General features: G+C 49.8%; 1 protein-coding gene across 1 annotated transcript; it reads right to left on the bottom strand.

The window, feature by feature from the left end:
* Nucleotides 1–2468: 2468 nt before the first annotated feature.
* Nucleotides 2469–17117, bottom strand: DVL3 (dishevelled segment polarity protein 3). Its single transcript, XM_007935920.2, has 15 exons — nucleotides 16957–17117; nucleotides 11527–11596; nucleotides 10889–11010; nucleotides 10659–10768; nucleotides 10328–10463; nucleotides 10057–10150; nucleotides 9776–9845; nucleotides 8948–9087; nucleotides 8709–8785; nucleotides 8530–8597; nucleotides 8219–8368; nucleotides 7495–7626; nucleotides 7143–7310; nucleotides 2995–3210; nucleotides 2469–2905 (listed from the first exon to the last, which is right to left on the bottom strand). The coding sequence occupies exons 1-15, from the start codon at nucleotides 17115–17117 to the stop codon at nucleotides 2469–2471; spliced, it is 2151 nt and encodes a 716-aa protein (XP_007934111.1).
* Between the last annotated feature and the right edge of the window lie 43 nt (nucleotides 17118–17160).

Genomic DNA, 17160 nt, shown 5'->3' with positions numbered 1-17160 from the left:
ATATCTAATTTAAATCCTCACAACAACCCTGTGAGGTAGGTATTATTATCATTTTTACATACAAGGGAATCTGAGGCTCAGAGAGGTTAAATAACTCTCCTAACATCACAACCAGAAAGTAGTAGAGCTGGAATTCAAACCAGAACAACCTGATTCCAAATCCCATGCTCCAATGAACTAAAGTAAAGGCAGAAGGGAGATGAAAGGCCAAATTTAAGAATAATTGTTGGAGTGGAATGGATATGATATGCTGACAAGTAAGCTATGGGAGGAAAGAATTAAAACCCATCAATGTTTCTAGTTTGTGAGATTGTGATGAAAGTAACCAAGACTGGAATTCAGGAGGAAATTGGTGGGAAAGATGGTGCACTGAGTCCACATGGGTATGTCTGTGGAGATATCCAGTGAGTAATAAAAATACAGACCTAAAGATGAAGGGGAGAATTTGGGGCTGGGAATCACCAGCATAACAATGGCAATTGAAGAGAGATGATGGATGAGACCATTTTGGGAGTCTTATAGAGAAGAAAGAGAAGTGAGCCAAAGAAGGAACATCAGAGGGCACCATCTTGGAAGGCATGAGCAACGGTGGAGAAATCCTGAAGAGAGTTGGACAAGGCAGAATCAGAGGGCGAGATGTACCGGGGACAGCCCTGTCATGGTGCCTAGAGGAAACCTTGGACTGAGTTGGGAGCAAAAGGTAAGCAAGACTGAGTTATACTTCCAGCACATTCATCTGCTTACCAAAACCCCAAAAAATAGTTGCTAAATGAATTAATGCCAAAATCCCCAGATCCTGGTTTATTCCAAAGCTTGGAACTAAGGACTTCATCTTACTCTTGATACTCCAGCCCTGCAAATATGGCTCAGTGAGCCAAGAGAATTTCTAGCAGAGTCATGATTTGTTTAAAGTGACAAACAAGGTAAAAAAAAGAAAGAAAGAAAGAAAGAAAAGCCTGGCACTCTGGAATTCCAAAGTGCCCCCACCCAACCTCCACTGGCCTGTGAGGCCCTGTGTCCCCACTCTGGGATGTCATGGTGGATGTGAAAACAGGGAAGGGTGTATCTGTGTGTGTGTACATAGGGGGTAAGGGGTGATGATGGCCTATGCTGTTGTCGGGGGAGTTCTCTGCTGAGCCCAGCCTGAGAACCACCTTATGGTTTTTATCCAGGTAGGAAGATGATGAGGGTAAGTGTGGAAGACTTGAGGACTGAAGAAGGGGAGCAGAAAGTTGGGACCAGCCCCACTACGTGATAGAACCTGACAGAGGACTAGGAGAGAGGGATCCAGCCCCCTGGGCAGGGACCAGCCCTGAGGCAAAATGCACTTGCATAAGTGTGTGTGTGTTTGTGTTTATGTGACAGAGAGAGGGAGGGAAAGGGTGTAGAGGAGTGGGAGAGAACACACTGTCTGGAAAGGGGAATATAGTCTCTCATGCACGGGTGAGAGGCTGGGACCTTCCCAGGAAGTCTAGTGATTCAGTATATTGAAGTGTAGGTGTGGGGGCTAGGTATCCTTGGGGAACCCTGAAGGGCTGTTGAAGCAGGGCTCCTGGTCTCCTCGGAGGCTGGGCCTCCCCTTGCAGGGGGCTCACAGAAAGTCAAACAGCCCGAAATTCTTGGCTGCTCCAGGCCCAGGAAAAATTGGGGGAGGAAAAAAGAAAGAAAAGAAATGTTTCAGGCCCAGAGTTGAGATGAGCCTGCTGGTTAGTAGGGTTAGGGGTCTGAAGGATCCAGCACACAGGTCAGACATGGCAGGGATGAGGGTGGGATGGGTAGAGAGGAGATGCTCCCTGGAACCCACTAGCAGCTCAGGCAACTCAGGGCTTCTGGTCAAGGCTGGGCACAGGCAGGGATGGCATGGTTGGTTCCTGGAATTGACCGCAGCTCGAGGGGGCTGAGGCAGCAGGCAAGGGGACAGTTAAAGGGGCAGATGCAGTGATTTTTTTCGGGGAAGAGGAAGCAATGTTGCTGGACAAAATGGAAATATGCACACATGCTTGAAGGGGTGAGGCTAATAGAGGGATAATATAGCTGAAGGAATGGTGAAAGGAAACTGGGGAAAGAAGGGGATGAAGGACTTAGCAGGCCTCCAAGGACACTGCTAGGGTTAGCTCTTAAAGGGTGTGTGTGTGTGTGTGTGTGTGTGTATGTTGGGGGGGCAAATAAGGGGCAGCACCAACACTACTGGTCAACTTGGAAGCAGCAGCCCAGGGTCATGAAGGATCCTGGGAAATACTGCATAGCAGTTAGTGGACAGAGGGCACAAGCCAGGATCAGAGGCAGGTTAGGGGGATGCAGAGCCAATTTGTGGGTGCACTGCACCCTCGATGTGCCCCTCGAGCAGTTAGCGCGCCTGGATTTAGTTCTGTTTATTTCCCTTTCATGTACCAAAGTTAAAAAAAAAACAAAGAAAAAACGGATGGCGAGAGGGATGCAGGCGGCCAGGGTGGGGGTAGGGGCCCTGCTCACATCACATCCACAAAGAACTCACTGGGGTTTCCCATAGCCATGCGGAAGGACTGTCTGCTGGCGGTCAGTTCGGGAGGCACAGAGGCCAGGTCACGGCCCGGGGGGGCCCCTGGGGGCCCCATGGCTGCAGGTGGTGGGGGCATCATCAGCATTGGGGGCCCATAGAGTGGGGGCACGCCGGGGGGACCATAGCTTGGATGCGTGTGGTGGCTGCGCAGGCTGCTAGCCAACGAGTGGTGGCTGCGGTGGCTGTGTTCACTGGCAGCTGGGCCCGATCGCTCACTCGGTGCCCGCTCCCGTGGCCCCCGCAGGCTGCTGCGTGTCGTGTGGTCCGACTCACTGCCACTACCGCCTGACTTCGAGTCCCCGGTCTTCGGGTCCTTCTCCTTCCGCCTGTCGCTACCGCTGCGGTTAGAGCCACTGCTCCGGCTGCCTGTAGAAGACAGGCAGGAATGGAGTGGGGGACACTCAAGAGCTTGCAGCAAGCCCGGGGACCCCATCCATGATCCCCCCCTGACTTACCTTCACTGTGTTGGCTACTGGCACTGCCCCCACCATAGCTATATCCCAGCTCTGGGAAGCCAGGGTGTGGGTTGTAGGGGTGCGGGGGCGGCGGGTACTGGTAGGGGAAAGCCATGGGCCAAGGAGCAGCCCCAGGGTGTGGCAAAGGGGCCAGCGTGTCCTGGTCAGAGGCGCCACTGGAACCGTCGTGGTCATGGAGAGAGAGGTTGGCCATGTCTGTGGGGAAGTGAGGAGTGGGTGAGCTGGGTCTATCCAATGCCACCACACCCTTTAATCAAGAGGAAAGGGTCCCCAGCTTAGGTCTAGTGAGTAAGTTTAGGATGATGACAGCAGCAGTGGCGGTTTCTGGTCAGAACAGGAGGCGGCACAGATTAGAGATCTCATCCTTTCTTCAGACCTCTCTGTTACTCACTAGAGGGTAGGGAGGGAGACCAGGCAGAAACAGCTCCTACGGAAACCCTCCTCAGGAAGGTCCTGAGTCAGCTTTTCAGATTCTCAATATCAAATCCTGACACCAAACTCCCAATACATTGAAGGCCCCCTACGAAGCTGCTGGTAGTTTCTCTTCCTTCCTCAGTGGGCTGGAAAAAGGGGTAAAATTCTGGCTATTTTTCTTTCTTTTCACTTGGAGGGTAAGAGCTTGAGGTCCTGTAGAAGGCTGAAATACTAGGTAACTACCTACAATTCATTAGGCATGGTAACGAAACAAAACAAAAAAACTAAACCCATGGCTGCTGAGTTGATTCTGGTTCACAGAGACCCTATAGGACATAATAGAACTGCCCCATAGGGTTTTCAATGCTGTAAATCTTTATAAGCAGACTGTCACATCTTTCTCCTGTGGAGTGTGGCTCATGTTTCAAATAGCCAACCTTTTGGTTAGCAGCCAAGTGCTTAACCACTGTGTTCTTAAAAGGCACAATACAAAGCACTGTATCACAGAGTCTGCTACAACCTGGTAAGGAAGGCATTAGGCACATGTTTTCCAAATGAAGAAAGTAATGTCTAGCGAGGTTAAATGACCAGCCTGAGGTCAACACCAACTGTAGCCAGAACAGAAGCTAAGAGGTGCCTAGTGTCTTCTCACCTTTCTGGATCAAGTCATTAGTTAGGAACAGGAGGCAGTTTAGGGAAAATTGAGGTCAAATTTTGCACACACACACACACACCCGCCAATCTAGAATTAAACAAATATCCATTAAAAACCCAGAACCAACATAGGGCCTTCCAGAATATCCTCATACAGTGATCCTCTGGGAAGGCCTTTCACCCTGACAATAGTTTCCTGCTGCTGTTGGGCAGGGTGGGAGTGGAGTAGGAAGGAACCAGAAAGGCGGAACTATGGCTCCTCCTTTTTCTTTCCACCCTATTCCCAGTCAGGCCTGGATCTTGACAGTACTTGTCTCACTGTATTAACATTACTTATTTCATAACTCTGGCTCTCCTAAAAATTGTATAATCCTTAGGGGCAAGTCTGTGCCCCCAATGCTAGAGCTACCTTGAAGGGGCATAAAAGCCACCAGGACCTGCTCGGGACACCCTTTGCTCACATCCCATCTGTACCAGGTCCCAGAGTTCTGAGAGCTGTAACTGACCTGCTGGATACTACTGACAAGCCCTTTCCTCCAAGCCCCAGCCCAGTCTTCCAGAGAAGAGATCAGAAGGGGTTCTGAGGGGGGCTGAGGCAACCTGGAGAGTCTGTCAGTCATCATCTTATGAAGAGGCCAGTAGCTAACTTGTAGGGGAGGGAGAGAAGCACGGTCTGCTTTGGCTTATGCCCAAAAAGCTGGTGACTACTTCAGCTCTCGGACCATTGTCCTGAGGAGAGTGACTGCCATTTTCCCAGTTGAAGAGACTTTGCCAGTGAGAAGGAAAAGGCCTGTTCTGTCAGCATCACCCTGAGCTGGTCCTCTGGTGTCCCTGGTCTATGGGTGAGAGACCCAGGAGGCCCTAGAGAAAGAATAATGTCTCTTGAATGAAAACCACAGCTGCCCTGAGAACCTATGTATCCCTGGAAGTTTATGGCCAAGGTTGACTTCTGCTATTGATGATAATATCAATGAGAGTAATAACCATGTATCATGGAATCTAAGAAGTCATTGATTATGAGATATAAAAATATGAAAAAAAAAAAAGTACATCTTAGAGTCAGTTAAATACATAAGCAATGGACAGCTTTTAGACCACTTATTGTGGGCCAAACTGTGCTAAAAGCATTATGCATATTATCTCATATCACCCTCAAAACAGCCAAATGACTCCAGAACAAAGTCGCATCAAGCTCAATTGGCATAACAGACTATACAAAACCATTGTTCCACATCCCACTTTGCCGAGTAGCGACTAGGATCTTAAAAAGCTTGCAGCAGCCATCTAGATGCAACGATAGGTCTCTCCTCGTCCAGAGCAAAGAAGAATGAAGAGAACCAAAGACACATGGAAAAAATTAGTCCAAGGGGCTGGTACACCATGCGATCTGCAGCCTATACAACTATGAGACCAGAAGAACTAGATGATGCCTGGCTACCAAGGTCAACCACTCAAAGGAGGATCTATGTAGGAGATCCTGGATAGAGTGGGAGAACAATGTGGAACAAAACTCAAAATCATTGGGAAAAAAAAAAAAAAAGGACCAGGCTTACTGGTCTGATAGAGGCTGGTGGGACCCCTGAGACTATGGCCCCTAGTGCCCTTCAGATCTGGAACTGAACCCACTCCTGTAGCTTCCAGCCAAACAAAAGACAGGCATATGAGCTAACATTTACATTAGGTAGATACACTCCTTGGAGAGATCAATCATGGGAGAATAGAAGGGCTGTGCATGCACAGAGAGATAGCTTGGGGGGCAGGAGGGCATGGGAGGGAAGGAAACAGGGAAGAGGTAACTATCAGGAGGAAGTGGGAGGGGAGCTGTTGCATTGTGGTAAATTGCAGTCAATGTCATGAGACAAAGTGTATGTGAGCTGCTATATGGAAAGTGAATTTGCTCTGTAAACTTTCACCCAGATCACCATAAAAATTAAAAAAAAATAGCTGAATGAGGTGAGCTCTACTATCACAGCCACCTTTCAGATCAAGAAATAAGGCACCGAGAGGCTATGTCACTTGCCCATGTTCACACAGGAAGGGTAGAGTTAGATTCAGAATTGTCTAAGTCTCAAATTTTATGTATCTATCACTGCTCTATGGGGTATGTTGAAACTCAAGAGCCAGGAACCCCATCATCCACCCAGGAATTGTGATCGGGAGGAGTAGCCATTCCACTCCCTAGCAGCTAACTGAAGCATTTTAAGAGTTAATCATTGGACTCCAGTCAGAACCTTGGGGCTGAGAGAAGGCTCCCTCAGAGCAGAGGTGGCTACTGGGAATGTGCCTCAGTTTCCAGCTGTGATCAAAGCTATCTTGTCTTGGAGGACTCCCTACCCCAATAAACCTTCAATGGCTTTGCATTCTTTAAGAATCAAGTCCAAACTCCTTGACTTGAGTTGCAAAGTCCTCTGCAACCTGGCCCTGATTCTCTACCTTTGTCCTGTAGCACTACCCACCCTCAAGGGTCTGAGGAGGCTGTGAACTTGGGGTCTCAGCCAATCCTAGGTCCTGCCCTGGTGGAACCTACTTAGTGCTAGGAGGCTGAGTAGGCAGGCTGAGTAGGCACCAAAGTGAGACAATGTTTCTTTGGCACCACAGACACAGGAGTCGGGGACTCAGCACATGGTAGCAGGAAGAACAAAGGCCCTGGAGCCAGAAAGACCTGGGTCTAGCTCCTAAGTTTCTACTTGTGAGACCTGGGATGGACTATTTAACATCTACACATTTCCATTTCCTCATCTGAAAACAGGGCTATTAAAACCCTCCCTTCGGTAGAGAAGAAGGTTGTAAGTATTGGGTAAGATGATGTTTTAGAAACAACCAGCATGGCGTCAGGCACAGAGCAAGAACTTAGGAAATGCCATCCCCGAGAAAACACACAGGGCAGGTGAAGAGGCTGGACTGGACTCTGCTTCCACTGTAGAATTCTCAGGCCTTGAGCTGGGCCCCCCTGCTCTACTGCCCCTGCATGTGGGTTCCCTGGAATTTGCTGCCACATTCCTAGGCACCTCCCCCTTCCCAGACAGGAGATAGGATAAGGAGATGGGGGATGAACGTACTGCCACAGAGGTCGCCAAAGATGTAGTAGCACTGCTCAGAGAAGGTGATCTTGTTGACAGTGTGGCGGATGAAGCCAGCTTTCAGCAAGTTGCTGGCATACTTGCGGGCCTCCCGCCGATCAGTGAAGCCTTCCACGTTGTGGTACAGCCAGTCCACCACATCTGAGCCTGGGGGTAAGGTTACCACTTGAAAGGCCCACTTGACCTGGGCTCATTGGGCCTCACAGAAGCCATGAGTCTAGGGCTGGTTCCATCTCAAAGGAGTGGTTCAAGGGAGTTTTTGGGGCTCCTGCCTGCCCCACTGCCTCACTCCCCACCTCTGTCGTTCATCCTTCTAAGGGGCCACTCTCACCAATGAAAGCGTTGGGGATGGTAATCTTGAGCCACATACGGTCGCGGACTTCCAGACCAGATTCAGGGGAGGCCATGGCTTTTACAATGGCTGCCATGTCACTGTGGATGGACAGGTGGAAGTCATCTAGCCCTGGGGAGGTGGGAGGCAGAACAGTGAAGCATAATGGAGCTTTGGGGAGAGGCAGATAGGAATTTGCATCCCACTTCTACCACCTAATAATTATGGGACTAATGCTGGGCAAATTACTAACTTCTTGGACGCTCAGTTTCCTTTCTGTAAAAATGGGACTTTAATATCTACTTCACAAGATATCTGAAGAGAGAAATAAATAATATAAACGAAGGTGCTTTGTACAGTATATAATGTGTATGTTATAACAGTAAAGTGTTCATTGAGTGCTGGCTATATGCCACACACTGTGATTGGTGCTTCACTATTACTCTCTCATTGAACCTCACAGGAATCTGGTAAAGTACTTATCGTTAGTCTATTTTACAAGAGGAAACTGAGGCTTCCTGGATGCTTGACGTAAGTTCAGAAGCAAACACTGCTTAGTGAGGGTTGAGGTGTCCACTGAAAGGAAACTGCAGTAAGAGGTAGCTGGAATGAGCTGAGACCCATCCCCAGACCCCTCTGACATCTTAACAAGACTCTCTCTGTGGACCCTCTTCAGTTTCTCCCACCTGGCCCAATGGGCCCAAAGGCAGGGCTGGACACTTACGTTCTGTGTCAGGGATGGAGCTGGTGATGGAGGAGCTGGTGGAAGTGATGGTGCTCAGGGAGGGGCTCATGCCATAGGCAGGAAAGGTGCCGGTCATAGCTGCAGTGTGGGAGACCCAGGCTGCAGGGTCAATAGGCCGGATGGGTTCACCTGCAGAAAGGATGAGAAGTCACAGGTTGCCTACCTCACTCACTGCTGAGCCCAACAGGGTGGGTACAGGAGTTCAGGGTGACACAGAAGAAAGGAGAGACAGGGCTCACGTATGCCAAGCACCAACTTTAACTTTAGGGCCGAGTCTCTCATCCACTTACTCCTGGGCAATGTGAAGCAACCACGTGGACTTGGGTCCCAGCACTTGGCTACAGTCAGGGTGATGGGACTGAAAACAAGAGTGTCCCTAGTGAGGGCAGGATATGTGGAAGCCAAATCCCCTTGCCTAATAGCCAGAAATTCCTGCCCCCTCCTCCTCAATGGCCCATTCCATTCATACCCTGGTTTGTGCACAATCTCACGTAATACCCGGACTGCGTCGTCATTACTCATGTTCTCAAAGTTGATCTCATTTACCTGGGAAAGAAGACCAGAACAGGATAGGCAGTGGATTGGGGGAACTGAGGTTGGTGGGTCAGGGGGTCTTTCCTCCAGCAAGAAGCAGCCTCTGAATGAACATGGTATGGGGTGGGGTGGGTGGGGGCACTCACTATCAACACCACCATTAAGTGTGGCTACCTGTAACAGCATATCTCCTGGCTCAATGCGTCCATCAGCAGCCACAGCCCCACCCTTCATGATAGAGCCGATGTAGATGCCTCCATCACCACGCTCATTGCTTTGGCCCACAATGGAGATGCCCAAGAAGTTATACTTTTCTATAAGGAGTAACAAAACCTTGTGAGGGAAGCAAGGTTCCTACCCAAATTCCCAGCCCCTTAATAGAAAACAAGGTCACTATGAATCAGAATCAACTTGACAATGGGTTTTTTTGTTTATTAGAAAAGGGCTAGAAAGGGACAAGAACTGAAACTTATTGAACCTGAATCAGGCACTGTGTTCAGCATGCTCAAATATAATTCCATTTCATCTTCGCTGGTTGTTAGGTAGGGACTTTTAGTCCCATTTTACAAAGCAGACAGCTGAGCTCTGAGAATTAAAGTGACTTTTCTAAGCCAGCAAGGAGCAAAGCCAAAATTCAAAATCAGATTTAAATTCCAAAGTTAGGGCTCTTTCTACCATACCCAACTGTCTCATACAAGAGCACCTACAGCAGAAATCAGAGAACCAGGATGCAAAGGCTGAAAGATGAGAAGGTGGATGTGGTATAACATATGCGGGAACCACTTCATCCAGGAAGCCTTCCCTGATGCCATTCTCTGCTTCCACAGCTCTCTGTGCTTATCTGTCATAGCACTGATCATGAGATAAAGAAATGATCAGTCTACGTTTTTGTAAGAGAGCTCCTTGAGGACAGGCAACATAACTTGTTTCTCACTGAACTCCTTGGGTCTTCCCAGTATGTGGCATATAGTAGGTGGTTGAGTATTGTTTCAACGCACTCACCCATGTTGAGTGTAACTGTGATGATGTTGAGTGACATGGTGGAGTCCGTAATACTGCTGAAGGATGAAGACTAGAATAGACAGAGGCCCTGAGTAGCAGGTAGGGGTTGTAGGAACTCACCGTTCCCACCTAGCTCTACAAGGTGACCCCTTAGCACCCACCCTCCAAGGTTCTAAACACTGAAATAAGAGGAAGAGACTGAGGGGTGAACAACCCCTGACCCTGCCTGCGCTAGGTTCACAGCCTGCTCCCACCCATCCCTAGCATCCTAGGCCCCATACCCGCTCAATCCGTGAAACCTTCTGCTTCCGCCGCCGCCGCTTGTGTCTTCTCATCAGGCGTGAGGCACTGCTCTGCTCTGTGGAGCTGCTGAACCTATGGGGCCCACAGTCGTTCCCCACCAGGCTGGCCCAGCCCTGCCCCATGAGAGGCACTGCAGGGCCCAGGTCCCCAACACAAAGCCCAATCCCTCCCAGGGGTCCAGCATCCTCAGGGTTCAGGGCTCCTCAGGGGATCACCTACCCCACAGTACCCATGAAACTAAAGCCCCACCTGCTGGTGGAGTCATCCTCGTCAGAGTCAAAGAAGCTGGTGGTCTCCAACTCGCTGCTCATAAGGGTGGACGAGCTATCATAACCCCCTGGCTCTCGCCGCCGCTCCCCCTTTGAAGTTCCATTTATCCGGGTTGCTGCAGGGGTGCAGGCAGCTGGGTTCACACAGTGCCCAATGCAGGAGGGAAGGAAGGAAGGAGGGGTGGGCTCAGGGCTGCAACAGGGCTAGGCATATCCAGAGCTCAGGCAATATGGCAAAGAGGTAGGAAGATGAGTAGAAGTTGTAGGGAGGTTGTAGGGCTGGGGAAGGTGTGGGTTCTAGGCAGACGCACTGTGCTCGGGACCATCCCTCCGGCGTGGCCGCTCCCTCTGGGCAGATACCAAAGAGTCTGTTTCTGTGTCATTGTCCAGGTTCTCCTGGCTGCCCCCACCAGCATGAGGGCTGCAGGGAAGAGAGGACTTGGTAGGGGAGGAGACAGGCTGGGGGCTCCCTCCCCCAGCCCTGGGCTGAGCTGATAAGACCCTCCCCCATGGGTCCTTCCCACCTTCAGGTCACACTCACTGGAAAGATGGGGGCCGGGAGTCCCCAATGCCTCCAGTGCGCTCCATGGGTGGTGGCAGCTCTGATGGGTTGTCAGCACAGAAGGGAGCTGGCTCTGGGTGAGAGCCCTCAGCTGATACCAGCTGATGGGGAGAAAATGCGTAGACAGTATGATACAGGGCAGTAGAAAGGGGGATAGTTGTTCTGGCAGGGCATGAGGGAGTCACTTGGGGAGAATGAGGCAGGGAGCACTGAGGGAGAAGAGACAGCTGAGATGAGGAGGAGCATATCCACTGCCCAATGGGGTGCTGGGAGACATGGTTGGTGGGTGGGGATGAGGTGAAGAACAAGAGTCAGTGGTGCAAGTCAAGGATCTGCAGATGCCAGGGGGAAATCTAAGACAAGGCTTTGACAGGGCATTTTTGTCTCCACTGTGTGTTTCTGACTCTACCTTTTCCCCTCCCACCACTCCTCTCCTTTTCATCAAGGATATAGAATCTGGTAAGTAAGAAACAGTTCAGTTAGAAAACTAAAGGATGATTCAGATATTGAACCATAAAACCACCCAGGACCCAGCTACAATCTCAGCAATCCTTTTCTTCTTCCAGCTCACTAGAGGAACATAGGTGGAGGGAAGGATGGCGAGGGGGGGTCCTTACCCAGGATACCACCCGGCCATTGAAGCAGGGTAGCTTGGCATTGTCGTCAGAGATCTCTTCCTTCACCACTCTGCAAGCAAGTATGGGAGGGATGTCAGAGAGAGCTTTCTGGGTGGAAATGAAGGTGCCCTCACAAACCCAATTCTCAGGGGCCCCTCCACCCCAAACTGGGAAACGAACCACCAGCATAAGGTTAGTCAAATGGGGACAGGGATGAGGGTGGCCCCACGACAGCTCTTCAGCATCACCAGTAAGACCCCAACCCTGCCCAGGCTAATTATCTTCCTGGGGCTTCCTCTCAGTCATCAGGTGACTGCAAATTACCCCTGACAAATTGCTGTTCCCCATGAGTGCACCCTCTCCCCAAGATCTTGAGAGTGCTTTACCCCTCCTCAATGCGTCTCTCCTGGACACGAAATGAGAAAAACACTTCCCTTCTCAGGCAGGAATTCTGACATTCTTCTGAGAGGTGTGGAAGAGGGATTCAGGGAATTAGGGAAGGGAAGGGGAGAAGGCATTTATTGAGCATCTTCCACAGGCCATTATGATAATTAATAGTAACAACTGCTCTCAGTTATTGAGCATATTATGGGCCAAGAACTATGCTAAGTACCTTACTTGTATTATTTAATAGAACAATGCTATAGGGTAGGTACAGGTGAGGAAACTAAGGCTCAGGGGCTTAAATAATTCACCTAAAGTCACAACATTAGTAAGTGAAGAGCTGGAATTTGAATCCTAGTCAGCCTGACTCCAAAGCCTGAATTCTTACCTATTATAGCATTTTATCTGCATAGAGTTACAACATATCATAATCTTCACATCAGCCTCATGAAGTAGAATGCATGAGCCTTATTTTATGAATAAAGAAACAAATATTTAGAAAGTCATCTAAGGTCATGGAAGTAGTAGATGTCAGAGCTGGAATTCAACCTCAGGCTTATCTGACTCCAAACTCTTCCCACTGTATTTTACATTCTTTCCTGTAAGATGACAGAGGTGATGTGTGTCTGCATGGAGCATGGGGGGTGAGGGGAGAGTCATGAGGGGCATCAGGGAGTGGGATACAGTCATGGGCACATAGTTTGGCCTAGGGCATGCAGTAAGGCAAGAAGTCAGACACAGGCTATGGTTTGGGGCCAGGGAGGGGAATAGTAAAGTGCAAGAACCCCTAGGCTGTGCCAAACACCCCAGGAATACTGAGCTTGGGAGACATGAAAAGGGGCAAGGGAATGACACATGCCAGGGATTCTGAGCAGAGAGCAGCCAGCAAGGAAGGAGGCTGGGAAGCCCAGTCTTCCCTTGTTCTTGGACCAGCTTCTGCTCAGAGCTGGGAACGTGTTTGGCTCCTTGTGATGCTCACATTCTTGGACTCGCAGCCAAGTTTGCAGACCGAGCCTGCCCTCCTCCCTCCCATCCAGCTCTGGCTCCTCCACAATTTCCAACCTCACAGCAACCCCAAAAAAGCAGCCCAGATCATCCTGCTCAGGCCTACCATGACAGAAAGTCTGGATGAAGAATAGGCCAAGAGAGGAGACAGGAAGGTAGCTCAAACCAGTCTGGCCACAGGGTACCCCAAGCTTGCAAGTTGTCCATGGGGACCAGGGTTCGAACAAAACAAAAGAAAAGGGATGTGTGGCCAAATGACAGGGATGCTGTGATTTGCTGTGGACAGAGTCTTCTTGAGGTAGGCAATGTTATTGAGTCTCCACAACCCCTTTACTCAGCCAGCTCTACCACATAGCACCATGTCACAGATGCTTCTTCTCTGAGGGTCACCAACAGGTTATCTAGGCTCTGCTGACTCACAAAGATCAGCTGGAAGACTTAAGGAACCTCAAACAGGCCTTACCCTCCCATCAGGGAGCTGAATGGCTCTGGGTTCCATAGCACGTACCCCCCCACACACACACATATTACACACACACCAAGCAGAATCTGACAAATCTTAGTTCAAACTCTAATTCTGCCACTTACCAGCCCTTCCATCTTCGAGAAGTTACTTAAACTTTCTAAGCCTTTGTCTCCTCCTGGTAAATAAGGTTCACTAATGCATGATACGGAGCTCTGGTAGCACAGTGGCTAAAGCACTTGACTGCTAACCAGAAGGCTGGCGGTTCAAACCACCAGCCACTCCTCGGAAGGAAGGTTGGGCAATCCTACTTCCGTAGTGATACTGCCTCGGAAACCCAAGGAGGGGTCGCTATGAGTCGGGGCCGACTCGACGGCACATAACAACAACAACAACAACAATGCATGATACAGACCAGGAATAAAATAAAAACTAGTTACTAACTTTCTCATTTTTGCAGGGTCCATATTCTCTGTCTAGATGCAAACTGTTAAAAGTAGGGCCCAAACAGATCTTCTGCTCATCATTCATTCAATCAATCAAAAAAAACCTTTGCAGAGAGCCTTGTGGGTTTTAGGCCCTATGACTGCCATTGTATGGATCCCAAGAAGCATCAGATCTGGAGCTTGCCTTTTCCTCAATAAGGCTGCACTTCAGTGGATAATTCATGCAAGTATATTGTGAGTGGGAAGTGGGAAAAGCTGTAAGAGCAGCAGAGTTGTTCACTGGACAGACATCTGCTGAGTGGTACTGAGGAGTCAGGTGCTTGGTAAGAGCTGGGTATGGGTGTGAGGACAGATAGGATAAAGTGTCATGATAATTCTCATGGAAAATTTCAAGAAAGAGGACAGGAAAATTTGCACCTGGAGGAGATAAAGAAGAATGGCCCAGAGGCAGGACAGTGTATGACATGGTGGAGGGAGCAACAGAGTTAGTGATCTGACTTTCCATGTTGCCTTTTCCCATAGCTCAAGGCCAGACTCACAGTAGGTACCTTGTCCTTCAATCTATCTCCTCAGTGCTGAATTAAGTGTTTATCTGTCTACCATTTTCCAAATAATTTAAGAAGGTTGGGCCTACCCTAAGCTTGACAAATACTTCTGGAGACCAGATGGGAGTTGAGGAGTCCTGAGGCTTCATACAGAGGGGCCTCAGAGGGTGAACCTTGCTGACACATTGAGACTGGAGAAAGCAGCCTTATTCCACTGACTCACCTCCATCTGTCATTAGGGGTCACTTGCAGCCCCACCTTCCTCTCATGAAACTCAGGTAAGTGCCAGCCCTACCACCTCTAGTTTGCCAGGGCTTAACATCTCCCTTGGAGATGATGGATCTGTAAAGTGGGGTTAGTAATAATACCTAGAGTTGTGTGGTTAAGGCCACAGATTTTGGAGCCAAATGCCTGACATCTAATCAACCTCTGCTGCTACTTACTAGCAGTGTAACACTGGACAAGTTACTTTACTTTTCTGTACCCTAGTTAGTAGTGATATATGAAGATAAAATGAGTGAAGAATCAAAAAGCATTTAGGGCAGTGTATTTAGTCTTGCCTTCTGTGACAAGATAGCGCCACCATGCCTTCTGCTCATTTAGCTTTCTAAGGGGAAAACAAAATCAATCTTCTCCACTCCATTTTTATCGTTGATCTCAGCCCTGCTAAAGTGACCCACTCTGATATTTCAAAGAGAGTGGTGTGAGTACCACTAATGTATGCAAGATAGCTTTAAGTGGCACCTGAATGAACAACACTGCTTAGTTCAATAGTTGCATATTTATTTAACACATTTTAGAAAAAAAATATAAGCAGAAAATCAGACTCATGATTTCATACTATTGGTGGAGTCAAGCTAAGAAAAAAAGTGAGTCAACTGATAATGGATTTAAAGGAAAATATTAAGTAAACAGTAAGCAAATGTAATGAGGGTCCTCATACAGCTGCAATTAGGCCTTGCTACATAGTAACCTTAGGAGAGTGGCAGGCAGCCCAGAGTGGTCTGGGCTTAGGAGGTGGGGCTAGACCCCCATGGGCCCAGAGTTGAGTAGGGGCTAGGAACATAGGTCTATCCTAGCCCCTCATAACATTTAGCACCAGCCCACTGGGCTACAACTATTTTCCCACATTCTATACCCTGAGGCAGTATCTTGGTGTTTTCTAACCCTATTCTTTTCCAAGGAGGCCAAACCATCTACCCCCTTACCCTCACCTCTTCCAGATCAATCCCTCTTCAGAATCTCCCAATCAGAGATTTCACTCTTTGGACTGAAGCCAACCATCACCACACCCAGGAGTATGCTACCCCAGGGTAGAACAACAACAGAACCTAGTTAGAATCTACAAAACACTTCCCACTGTACAAAGCACTTTCACATATACACAATCTCAAGGACTCATCAAACCCTGAATTCCAGGGTGGAAAGTGACAGCAAAATATGCCAAGCAGAAGACAGAGGTGCTTGCTTTTTGAGGTCAGGAGGGCCTGGGCCCTGGGAGAGAAGCCAGATTGATGAACACTGAGCAGAAGAATGTCTCCCCTCACTCAGCTCCAAAGAGTAGTCCAGGCCTCAGGCTAGGGCTGGAGAGGTGCCTTCAGGCCTAAAGAACCCCATGAGATCTCCCCTGACCTAGTGCCCAGCTCCTCCACGCAGGCTGGTGTGGGGGCCTCCCCCTCCCCCAGTCCCCTGGGAGTTGGGGGCTGGTGAGGGGATGGGCCAGTCTCCCCTTCCCAAGCCAGCTGCTACAGAACCTTCCGGCTCCAACATTCCATCCTTTCTTAAAGGGGAAGTCGCTGCTTCCAAACTCCTCCTGTCCAAAGCCCTGCAGCTGGTTGGAGGGGAAGACCCCACCAGGGAGGAGAAAATGGAGAATACCAAGGGACTTTTTCTGGCTCTGGGGCTCTGAGGCCCTTCCCAAAGGCTTGGCTAACACCTGGAGGCAAAAGGCCTCAATTCTGAGGGTAGAAAAGCACCTGGTTACTTTGGACTCCTCCTCAGGAGTCAGGCGCTCCGCTCCCTTGACAGCATCCCAAACACCCCACAAGGGAGAGGGAAGACATCTAAATAAACATCAGGTCTGCAGGCCTCAGCATTCAGCCTGGGTCTGAGCACCTCCCCTCCTCCCCCCAGTTCAAAGTCCCTCAGCATAACTGGCAGATGCGGGATACTCCAAATATGGCTTTGAGTTGTGGAGCTGAAAAGATGGAGAAGAGGTAGGCTGAGTGCCAAACACCCCAAGTCTATGCTGAAGAGGTGGCTCCCTTGGCAGTGGGAGGACTGTAAACTCCACCTGGGCACTGGGTGGAGAGGGTGTGTGTGTCCCTCTATGTGGGCCGCTGGTCTGAGGAGGTATGGGGGCGGACTAGACTGCAACTGAATGCTTTGGGGAGCTGGACATCCCGCTAAACTAAGGTGCCAAAAGGGGCCAATATCCCCACAAGAGGAGAACGGGGCGGTCCCTCAAGCGGCTGGAATCCCAGCTCCCCCAAAAGCCAACGGGGGCCTTTAGCGGGCCGAGTCGGCCCCGGGCGCCAGAGGGACCAGGGGCCAGGGTCCGCGGAGGCGGGGTGGGGGCCAACCTCACCCGAAATCATCGTCCATAGACTTGAAGAAGAACTTGTAACTGGGTCGCTGCAGAACGCCCTTAAAGTCCGCCAGGGTGACGCGCTCGGCGGGCAGGGGCAGCTTCACCAGGTACGGCGTCTCCTGCCCGTCCAGGTGGTAAATGATCTTGGTCTCGCCCATGGCTCCGGCCTCGGGCCCGGCGGCCCAAGCGCGGCCTGCTTGG

The sequence above is a fragment of the Orycteropus afer genome, unplaced genomic scaffold (assembly GCF_000298275.1).
Source record: "Orycteropus afer afer isolate SDZICR_OR568_19922 unplaced genomic scaffold, OryAfe1.0 scaffold00032, whole genome shotgun sequence".
NCBI classification, from domain to species: Eukaryota; Metazoa; Chordata; class Mammalia; order Tubulidentata; family Orycteropodidae; genus Orycteropus; species Orycteropus afer.
Note: the sequence above shows the minus strand (reverse complement) of the source record. Positions and strands in the feature narration are given on the sequence as shown.